The sequence below is a fragment of the Salvia splendens genome, chromosome 19 (assembly GCF_004379255.2).
Source record: "Salvia splendens isolate huo1 chromosome 19, SspV2, whole genome shotgun sequence".
Lineage (NCBI taxonomy): Eukaryota > Viridiplantae > Streptophyta > Magnoliopsida > Lamiales > Lamiaceae > Salvia > Salvia splendens.
This window is the reverse complement of record NC_056050.1, coordinates 11,373,881-11,385,332: the sequence shown is the minus strand read 5'-3', so window position 1 is coordinate 11,385,332 and position 11,452 is coordinate 11,373,881. Positions and strand designations below refer to the sequence as shown.

Genomic DNA, 11,452 nt, shown 5'->3' with positions numbered 1-11,452 from the left:
ACGGCGGAATTGTTTTGCAGCGGCTATGGATCTTCCAAACGATCAAAGACGTTTGATAAGTCGTATTCTAGGCCATGGTTACTGGTCAGTATGATGTGCATAATTGGATTATATCTGCAAAACAGTTGCTTAAGTGTGCAGGATGAGTGTTCTAGCCAGTAGGCAAAGCTTCGGATACTTCAGGTGAAAAAGGGTGTCAGAACGATTACATACTGACCAGGATGCATGCAAAGAAATATGGCTCGAGATGGAGAAGAAGGATAGCTGGAGCTGGTCAACTGCAATTAAGGGCAGAGAAGTCATTTCGCAATGAGGTTTTACCCTAAAATCAAGGACAAGCCTCCCTATAAAAGGAAGCCACTTGAAAAGATCATCATCATCCACTCTTAGGAAGAAATCTCTCGGGAGTTCAGTTCTTCAGTCCATTTCAGAGTCTCATTCCTCGCCATAGCCATGATCACCTGAGTTCCAGAAACCTCCGGAGTTCCAGACGTTCTCTTTCCAGTCAGCACGATCGTAGTTAGCAGTTCCATAGCTCGGAGTGGCAAAAACAATCTTTATTTGCTTTCTAGTTAATCTTGTTTGCTTTCTCTACGTTGGATCTTTCGCATTTCCAGTATTTTGCTTATTTTGAAGTCTTGGTTGTGATCCGAACGTTTTATTGAATATGAACTTGTTTTTCAGCATCAGTTCATGTTTGTTTTCGCTTCTTTCTGCCTAGATAGCTTAGATCTAGTTGTTACGGTAATTTCCAGTGTGGAATCGCATGTTTTAACTTCTGTAGTTAATCTCTCTGAGTTTGCAAGTCTAGATAGCTGTTAGATTTTAGATCTGAATTAGTTAAGTATGAAAACCCAGTTTACGTGATTTCTGCCACCCTGCATGTTGACCAGTAAGCATAATTGCAGTTTCAGTGTTCGATCTTTTGATTTGAAGTTTTAATTGTAGATCTGTGTTCTTGAAGTTGTTAATCTGTGCTTTTATGGTGATGAATCTGGTTTTGCTGATCTGATTTGACCTATGTTGAAGAAGACAACATCTCCATCCAAGTTTGGGACCACTTTTGCTTTTTAACAACTTTTTACTTTTGTCCTTACTTTTCAGCTACTACTTTTCAGATATGCAGGTCTAGCTACCTAACTACCTCTTTCTCTCTGATATTCCGTTTAGTCTTTTATAGTGTACTAGTACATTCTACATTTATTTATGAAACATCATGTTCCCCACTCACACGTACACAGCCGTCTGTTTAACATCTCTCCCGCCTCCTAGTCAGTAGAGTACCACCTTAAATTCCAGCCTAGATAAGTCTCAACCCAAAGCGTGGTAGCTAACCAAACCTTTCCAGAATATCACCACAATTCCCAAAAAGCATTCATCTCTGTGGGATTCGACCCCTACCTTCACTATACTACCCAGTAGAAGAGGGTTGAGCAATTATTGATACCTGGTTCTGGATTAGCAGGGACTTCCATACTGATCAGTAGGATACACCCTTTGCTTGAAAACGACACCTGCACAAACCTGCTCTTTCAACATTCTTCGCAATAGTCTGCCGAGAGAATACAGAGATATCGAATGTTCTTCTGACGTCTGGGACCATAACACTAGCGTATATTTATATTAAATATAAACCCCTTTATTTTCTATTCGGTCCCTCATCAAATAGAAAATTCCATATGATATCTACACTTATTTCCATAACTAATAAAAACACTTTAGCCCAAAAATTAATCTTTATTGGATCACTTTTATTGGGCAACTGAAAGATAACCATACACATTAAATTAGTCATGTGGAAGCCCAAAAATTCTAACAATCTTCCACTTGGGCAACACATGACACCAAATAAATGTGTACAAACCGAACGAGCGCTCAAATATGCTATCACATAGTGTATTCCCGAGCAATCTTATTATCAACCATGTCGGCATAGGACTAAAGAGGTAGTCACCATATTTTTTCATGATTAAACTCATCAGTAATCACATATGCAAATATAATCAACAACATATCAATTATGGAGTGTAGCATGGAAATTTCATGCAAGGTGATCATACATGCCTATTTCCAACTGGTCCTCCCAAATCCTTAGTGAGATAAAACCAAAACCAAATTACACAAATACTGTACAAAACACAATACTTTATTTCTGCAGAGAATAACATGAGTTTTATAACTGCATGTTCAAAACACAATATAGAGCAATAAGCAAAACTACTCCCACTGAACGGAAGTACCCTTAAACAACATAACACCCATTTGGGCTACATGCCTATGAAAGACCTTGGGTGATAGTCCCTTAGTGAGCCGATTTGCTATCACCTAATCCATTCCCTTATGCTCTATATGTATTTGTCCATTCCAAACCCTTTATTTAACAACTAGGAAACTCCTGTTGTTTTAGAATATAATACCGTAGAGTTATTGTCACAACATAACTTAAATGGTCTTTCAATACCTTTAACAATATGCAGCATAGTGACAAAATTTTGCAGTCATATTCAATAACTAGATGCCCCAAAACAAGTTACGAATTCTGTTGTCATGGCAGAAGTAGCTACAAGGGTTTGCTCAGCACTTCTCCACGAAATGGCTCCACAGCCAACAAACACACGTAACCTAAAATGGATCTTTTACTGTATTGACGACTAACAAAATCAGAATCAAAATGCCTAAAGATCTCTCCAAATGATCTGATTTTCTGTATGTGAGCATGTAAGCCTTAGTCCTCTGTAAATATCTCATAACCCGTTTTGTTGCTTCCTAATGATCCATATCGGGTTATTAAGACATCTGCCCAACATATAAACAATTAAAACCAAATTGGGTCTAATACTTAATTGAGCACACATCAGGCTCCTAATAACCGAAGCATATGGAACCTTTTGCATTTTCTAAATCTCAAGATTTATCTTAAGGCACTGAATGAAACTAAATTTGTCTTCCTTAGCCATAGGGGTATCTCTTTACTTGCAATTATGCATCTCAAACGTTTTGCGCACTTTTTCACTATATCCCTTTTGTGACAATCGGAAATTATTTCTTTCGATTCCAAATACAAAAGATGCTTCCCCAAGATCTTTCACCTCAAATTTCTTTGAGAGTAATTCTTGGTGTTGTGCAATATTCCTTATCATTAATTGCAATCAATATGTCATCGACATGCAATACCATGAAGATGCATTTGCTCCAACTGAACTTGTGATACACACAACCCTCAATAGAATTCTTTCTGAATCCAAATGAAAGAACTGCTTCATAAAATTTGTGGTATCATTGACGAGAGTCTTAATTGAGGTTGTTGAGGTTGACTTTAAATGATATCATCCACATGAGATTGAATGTTTACAACATTATCATCTTAAGGTTCTTAATCTGCTTCTTTTTCAATGATAGTAATTGATACCTGAATATTATCAGAAGCAGTAGTAGGAGTCTAACAGTCTCCTCCTCAAAAGTAATGTCCCTTAATACATTCTTCTCCCCAAACTCAACATCCTCAATGAATACTATATTTCTCTTCCCAAAATTTGTTCCTTTTGTGGGATCATAAAATTTAAAAACCCCAGAATTTTTCTAGATAACCAAAGTGAGAATATATGCTACAGTCTTTAATGTCTCTCTCCAAAGCGAATGTGACAAGGAAGAATGATAAATAATACCTCCTTCACATATCTTTTAGAGTTCTATTTCATCTTTCAGCTACACTACTCATGCTAGGCGATCCCGACAAGGTGTACTAAGGGATGATCACTCTTCCAAATAGAGGGAAAAAGGTCTTTGACATTGTTCACTTGAGCATTCATTTCTGTCGTAGTATTTGCCACCACAGGCCAGATTTGACTTTCTTAATGCCTTTGTCGAGTTGGAGCTCAACATCAACCCTGAATATTTTGAACTTGTCTAAAGCCCTAGGCTTTTAATAGAATAAATATAGGTGCCCAAAACAAGAATTTCTCCTATGAATGATATAAAATATTGTTGATCATTCCAAGAAACCAAAGGGAATGAACCACAAATATTCATATATATCAATTCTAAAATGTATAGATTTATTGACACCTAATTTCTTATGTTTGGCCTGCTTTCTTTCGATAAATTGAACACACAAGTTAAGTTCTGAAAAGATAAGTGTATTCAATATAACATCTGACACAAGTCACACAATCCTTTATTTTGAGATATAGCCAAAACACTTGTGTCATAAATTAACCAAATTTTTATTATTTAATTTACTTAGTCCCTTTTGATTCAACATGTAAAGCTTCTGAATATGATGTAACATAATTGAGCATACAAAGATTGTTATATGCACTTAGAGAAACAGTGCCCATAATACTAGAATTATTTGAAGGAAGAACTTTACTATTTCTAAGTGAACAAAAGAAACCAAATTTGTCCAAAGAAGAAATAGAAACCAAATTTTGTCTAAAAGACAGTACAATAACGTATCCTTTAACACCGAAAAATTTTAGTCTTTAATAACAATCTATAATGCCCAATAGTCTATACTTCCACAAATTTGTCATATCACACTTAGATGTATCTTTCACCATCAATTGACTTTCAGTAACTCAGGCAGCCTTATAACCTTTGGTGAGTAGTAGTATCAGAATCTACCCATCAAAATATCATTAGGGACTAAAGTCAAATTAACTCCAGAACAGACCAAAACAAGAATTGTAATTTCCTTTGTACGCCATGGGTGATATTTTTCACAATTCTTCTTTTTATATCCATGTCTACCACAAAAGAAACAACTATGATTATCCTTATGTTGTTTCTTTTGTGATGAACCCTTATCCATAGCAGCATTCTCAATACACTCCCTTAATACCCTTCTACTTTATTTCTTGAGATATTGACTAGATGTGCAACACCAAATGCACAAGTAAGTCTTTAGAATTAAAGCTTAAGTGAAGCAACGTGAGACATTTGCATAATGTGCTCCCTTATATTGCCCTTGCCCTTATACTTTATTGAGATCAAGCATGCTTGTCTCAGCCTAATCGTTTTTCGCAAAACGCTCCTTAATTTTGGCAAGGTATTCACTGGTCTTAGTAATATTCTAAGATGTAGTGCCTTGAAAGGCTTCTAGGATGTTATACTTAATGATCATTAGACTTACGCAATTCAAGCATTTTTATTTCTCATAGTTTCTCCTTTGATTTAGGAGTTTATTTGTAATTTCCTCCATGTAGGAGATAAATAAAAAAAATAGTTTCTCCTTTGATCAAGAGTACTATTATCCATAGGAGAAACAAATTGTTCGGTCCTTAGAACGTAATCCAGATCCATGCAAACCATAGTAATCAGAATATTATCTTTCCAATCCTTAAAATTTGACCTATTTAACATTGATATTGTTTATATGGAAGAAACTGTAGAAGCAGACATTATAACTTAACAGAGAACAAAATCGAATAAATTGTCATGCTCACATCATAAAATTCAAATAAAATTGTAACATCTCGAGGTACCAGCACAACATTCAAATCAAGTCTGAGGACAATAATATGAACTTGTAAGTGGCAACGTCTTTGTAGTGATCAAATACTGACAATAAGATCATGTCAAGTAATGTCCACCCGTGGGCATCACATTTACTCACACGAAAACTGGATAATAATCATGTATTTATCACCACAGGTATGTGTGTATCTCGTGCCAAATATTAATCTTCCCGTAGGCCGACTAATATCCGCATTAAAAATACACACACACTTATCGTCCTAACATTCGCAGTAAAGAAGTCTAGACAACAGAGGTTGCAACGTCTTATTTCGACTAATCTTATTTAAATATTAGTAAAATATATCGAGGTACCGAGCACAACATTCACAATACGTCCTTTGATAGTAATGTGAATTTATAAGTGGTAGCCTCTTTACAATGATCAAACACTGACAATATGATCATGTTAAGCAGTGTCCACCTCTGGGCATCACACATTACTTACACGAAAACTGAATAATTGTCACGTATTTATCACTAAAGGTATGTGTGTATCTCGTGCCAAATATTAATCTTCGTGTGGGCCGACTAATATCCGCATTAAAATACACACATCAATAAAGGAACATGAGATGCACCAAAATCTTGAATTAAAACTTTAATTGAATTCTCAAAAGAATTCTTAATTCTCAATTAATTAGCCAGTTAATTAAGAAACTTTATATGAATTAATTATTCAATTCCTTAATAACGTTAAAAAAAACGTCCACACACATTATATTAAAACATTAATTCACGTTCCATAATAACGTTATATGAATTAATTATTCAATTCCTTAATAACGTTAAAAAAAACAACCACTGCATTCTCAATCAATGTTGCACTAGCAGCCAAAACGTCTAACCATCACGTAAAAGTAAACACCGAAATTAATTCTCACAAGAAATCTCATTCAATTTTGCATTAGCAGCCAAAACGTCTGACCATCACGTAAACGTAAACACAGAGATTAATTCTGTAAACACAGAAATTAATTCTCACAAGAATTCTCAATCATCATCAAGGCAGGAACAATTCTTAATTCTTTGCACCGACTTAAAATCTCACTATGGTGCAATGGATGAAAAACCTCAATAACAGGTCAAAAACAAAAACACACCAAAAACTCGGCATGATTGAATCACCATAAATTCACAATAACCAACTAATCATTCACCGTCACTGTGCATATTCCACAAATTATTTGAGACAAAAGAACTACTTTATTCATAGAGTTCAATCAATGCAGTAATCTATATATATCCAAAACAAGTTACGGTGTAAGATAACCTCTTACAATTCATGGCAATAAAAAAAATATATATATATATACATAACACAACAGCGGCGGCCATATATGCAAATTATAGAACGAATCGCAAAACCCTAATATCAAGAAATTTAATTTCTTGATCCAAAAGACAAGCACAAACATAAAACCTTAATTCTCCTTTTCCAATTCTCATAGAATCATCAATAGAGTGGCTCTGATACCACTTGTTAGAATAATTGAGTGAACAATTACATAAAGTTCTCTATGATGATTAATTGAGAACTACGGAGAATGAACATAAACTGTAGAGCGGAAGCGTACTTTGATCCATCTAGAATTGAATGGCGGAATTGCTTTTGCACCGGCTATGGATCTTCCAAACGATTAGAGACATTCTTCGCAATAGTCTACCGAGAGAATACAGAGATATCGAATGTTCTTCTGACGTTTGGGGACCATAACCCTAGCTTATATTTATATTAAATATAAACCCCTTTATTTTCTATTCGGTTCCTCATCAAATAGAAATCTTATATGGTATCTACACTTACTTCCATAACAAATAAATACACTTTTGCCCAAATTTTATCTTTATTGGATCACTTTAATTGGGCAACTGAAAGATAGCCATACACATTAAATTAGTCACGTGGAAACCCAAAAATTCTAACATCTAACGTTACTAAAGAGAGGAAACTGTCGATGAAAAGAGGGGAGAAGAGAAGGAAAATATCTTTATTGACTACATTGTGAAAAGTGTTAACTACACTTTACACTAAAATGCCATATATATAGACTGAAAATAAAGGTTAAACTAAAACCTAATTACATTTTATTATTTTCCAATTCTAATAGAAATGTTTGCTTGACAGAGAGAAGAAATCTTTATCTATCCCGTTGAATTTATTTCAAGACAAAAGAAACTCTTTCGTTGATATTTTTTTGTCACTGCATTTGCCATTCAAAAAATTAAATCAAGATTATTGATTTTCAGATTCTATGGCTTATAGATTAATAGATGGTACCATATTATAATGTAATCACCCATAGCATCCAATATTATACTCCTTTGGTCCCATAAAAATAGGCTCAATTTTCATTTTCATCTATCCCATAGAAATAGTTCATATTCATTCATGGAAATATTGTCTTTCACTTTTATTTTATCATTTATGGACCCCGCCATTGACTATATTATTTCAACTGTACATCTTTTTCCTTTTTTTTACTTCACCAGTTACGAATTAAATTCGTAATATCTCCAAATAGGGAGTATAGTTTAGATATTTGTACGTTTTTTAAAAATAATTTTGGAGCTTTCTTAAGATGCTGAGAATAGATATCACCGCAATTCCTGAACTCAAAATTACTTTTCTTAGTTTTAAATTAGTACTATGAGATACAACTTCTTAATTTCAAAATAGTACACAATGAGATACAACTTTAAGTTCTTTACACAACAAAAAACTTACTTACTATTAGTACTTCTATATAAAAACTGAAATATATTTAAAGATAACTTTAAGAAGCAAATTGTCATGCTGGGACACCGTTGGGAGCGATGTGATTGCAACTGTGGGGCATTTATGCCCCGAAGCTTCACGATCGTCCTCACCCCAAAGAAGCCTAACCCGGTCTCCTGGGGAGATTTTAGATCCTGGGGAGATTTTAGACCGATCAGCCTCTGCAATGTTACGAACAAGATCATCACAAAGATCCTTGCCTCGAGACTTGCACCTCTACTACCCCTAGTCATTGCACCGAATTAGAGTGGGTTCATCAAGGGCCACCTGCTTAGCGACAATGCTCTTCTGGCTCAAGAGTTGATACATGCCCTGGGAAAGGAGCTCTCGAGTAGAGGGAGATCGCCCAATCTGGCTCTCAAGCTGGATATGGCGAAGGCATATGATAGAGTCCAGTGGCCGTTTTTACTCAAGGTTTTGGAAGCGATGGGATTCTCACAGGCCTGGGTGGATATGATCTGGAGATGCATCTCGTCATGTTGGTTTTCTGTCCTGGTGAACGGTAGCCCGGCGGGCTTTTTCAGTCGTCCTGGGGACTGAGGCAAGGAGACCCCTTATCGCCTTCCCTCTTTGTTTTGGCGGCAGACTATTTATCGAGATGTCTTGACAGATTGATCAAGGGGGATAGAGAGATGGTCTACAGATGCTGGAAGAAGGCTCCCGTTATCACTCACCTCTCCTATGCGGATGACATCATCGTCTTCTCGAGGGCTCATAGAGAGGCGGTGGAGAAGTTGGTTGGCTGCCTGGACCACTACATAGCCGTGTCTGGTCAGATGGTGAACAAAGGGAAGACACAATTGCGAATGAGCACATAGAGTTCGTTGACATTGTGGAGGAGGTTGGAGGTTTTCAGAGAGGGGCGATGCCTTTCACATACCTTGGGGTCCTGATTTTTCGAGGAGCGAGGAGAGCAGACCATCTTTTGCCTCTTAGGCAGAGGCTGATGGACAGGATCCACAGCTGGTCCCACCGACATCTTGCTTTTGGAGGTCGTCTGGCTCTGATTAAGAGTACCCTGGCCGCCATCCTGCACACATCTTACAGGTCATGAACCCTCTGCTTGGATTTCTAGACGAGTTGGAGCAAATATTGGCTAGATACTTTTGGGGCACAGTTGGAGGGAAGAGGAAGTTGCACTGGATTTCTTGGAGACATATCTGCTTGCCTTTTGATGAGGGTGGCTTGGGCATTCGCCGTTTCAGGGAGGTGGCAGTGGCCTTTGGGTTCAAGCTGTGGTGGAGACTGCTAGCTTAGGACTCTCTCAGGCCCCGGTTCATGACCCAGAAGTACAATATCCTTCCTTGTCATTTGCATACATCCCCTTGTGGGTCACATGGTAGTCCTACTTGGCATCGTTTGCGTCGTATTTGGTCATACATGCATGAGTATATTCGTTGGTCCTTGGGTGAGGAGAAGATCAGCTTCTGGGATGATGTCTGGCTTGGGGCTAACTCCTTCCAGAGTCTGTGCGTCCCGGGAAATGATCCTCCCCAATCCCAGGCCGTTGTATCATATTGGCATGAGCATGCATGGGATGAGGATATGCTGCATAGTTTAACTTTCAGGTTTGGCGTACCTCTCGATGTGATAGACCAGATCAGAGCCACGCCGATTGAGTTGGGGGCGAAGGATGTGAGGCGGTGGAGTCTGACTAGCCATGGCGAGTTCTCTGTGACCTCAACTTGGGAGAACATCCGGACTAGACTACCGAAGAGGGAGATTTTTTGTCTTATTTGGAACCAGGGGTTGACTCCTACCATGTCGGTGTTCATTTGGAGGTTACTGTTTGGTAGGCTGCCCGTGGATGAGAAGTTGCAGAGGAGGGGAATAGAGTTAGCGTCTAGGTGTCAGTGTTGTAGGTCTCCTTCGGTCGAGTCTCTCAGCCATGTCTTTTTTTCGAGTCCGTCGGCGGTTTCTGCATGGGAGTATTTCGATGCCTGGTTTCCTTACTCGCACACACCGATTCACACGAGCACCGATATTGCACTTAGACTAGGTCACTGGCGGAGGTCTTCCTTCTAGAGGGCTCCCGCCATGCATATTAGTTTTCTTGTTCCATGTTTGATTGCTTGGTTTCTTCGGACGGAGAGTAAGGGCTGCAAGCATGGTGGCCGTTCTTTTCGTCATTCTCATGTTACTTGGCAGGTCACTCATCACCTGCATGTACTGGTTCTGGCCGGCGGGATCACCCCGACTCATTGGAGGGGATGCTCGCCGTCGGTTGATTTCATGCCTTTCTCTCCCAGACAGCGTGTTCTGCGGTCGCTCATGGTCCTATGGCATCCCCCGGATGCACCTTGGATGAAGCTGAACACAGACGGTGCCTTCTCTACATCGACACTGGCGGCGGGGGAGGGAGGATTGGTTCGTGATTCTGATGGAGGCCTTCTGCGGGCTTTTTGTGCTCCGATAGCTGCATCATCGAGCTTTGAGGCAGAGCTTTTGGCACTGATTCGGGGTTTGGAGATGGCTATGGAGCTTTCTACTCACATTTGGATAGAGCTGGACTCAGCGGCTCTGATTAGTTTGTTGTCAGCTGGACACCTTGGCTCCACGGAGTTTAGACATCATATGGCTTTGATCTGGACCATGACAGCTCAGCGGCATGTTCGATTCTCAAAAATCTACAGAGAAGGAAACCGGGCTGCTGATTTTCTTGCAGGTAGGGGGGTCCAGACCCCTGCCCCTACATATTTTGATCCAATCTCTGCGCCTTGGTACATGAAGGCGCTAGTTAGGATGGACCAGTTGGGATATCCTAACTTCCATTTCCGACGTAGAGATATGGGTTGATCTGACTCTTCTGGTGGTTGGTTCTGGTCTTTTTCCGTTTCCCCCTTTAGTATATTTAGTCATCTTTTTTTCACTTCATAAAATGAAGGATCCCGACTTGTGGGACCTCTACTTTGTTTCTTCATGTTCTTGTTTAGATCTTAGTCACTTTTGGGCTAAGATCATGTTCTTGGAACATTACATTTTTATCTTATTTACGGGTTAGGGGTCTGCCTAAACCCCGCCCACAAAGGGCGTTGTTTAAAAAAAAAACTTTAAGAAGCAAATTGAGATGACTTCCATGTGCTGATAAAAACTAAATAAAGTTCTTTAATCTTTTTACAACTAATTAACAAGCCAATTTGTACCTAATAATGGAAAAAT

General features: G+C 38.4%; 1 protein-coding gene across 1 annotated transcript; it reads left to right on the top strand.

Moving 5' to 3' along the window:
- Positions 1-9,673: 9,673 nt before the first annotated feature.
- Positions 9,674-11,089, top strand: LOC121779022. The gene is made up of 2 exons (XM_042176377.1): positions 9,674-10,183; positions 10,442-11,089. Exons 1-2 carry the CDS (start codon positions 9,674-9,676, stop codon positions 11,087-11,089), a joined length of 1,158 nt encoding a protein of 385 aa, XP_042032311.1.
- Positions 11,090-11,452: the final 363 nt, after the last annotated feature.

Bases quoted from the DNA above. Each gene is read 5' to 3' on its own strand.
- LOC121779022 (XM_042176377.1), top strand. From the start codon at position 9,674: ATGCATGAGTATATTCGTTGGTCCTTGGGTGAGGAGAAGATCAGCTTC. The intron at 10,184-10,441 runs GTCTTTTTTTCG...GTTACTTGGCAG, and splicing joins CGGTCGAGTCTCTCAGCCAT to GTCACTCATCACCTGCATGT.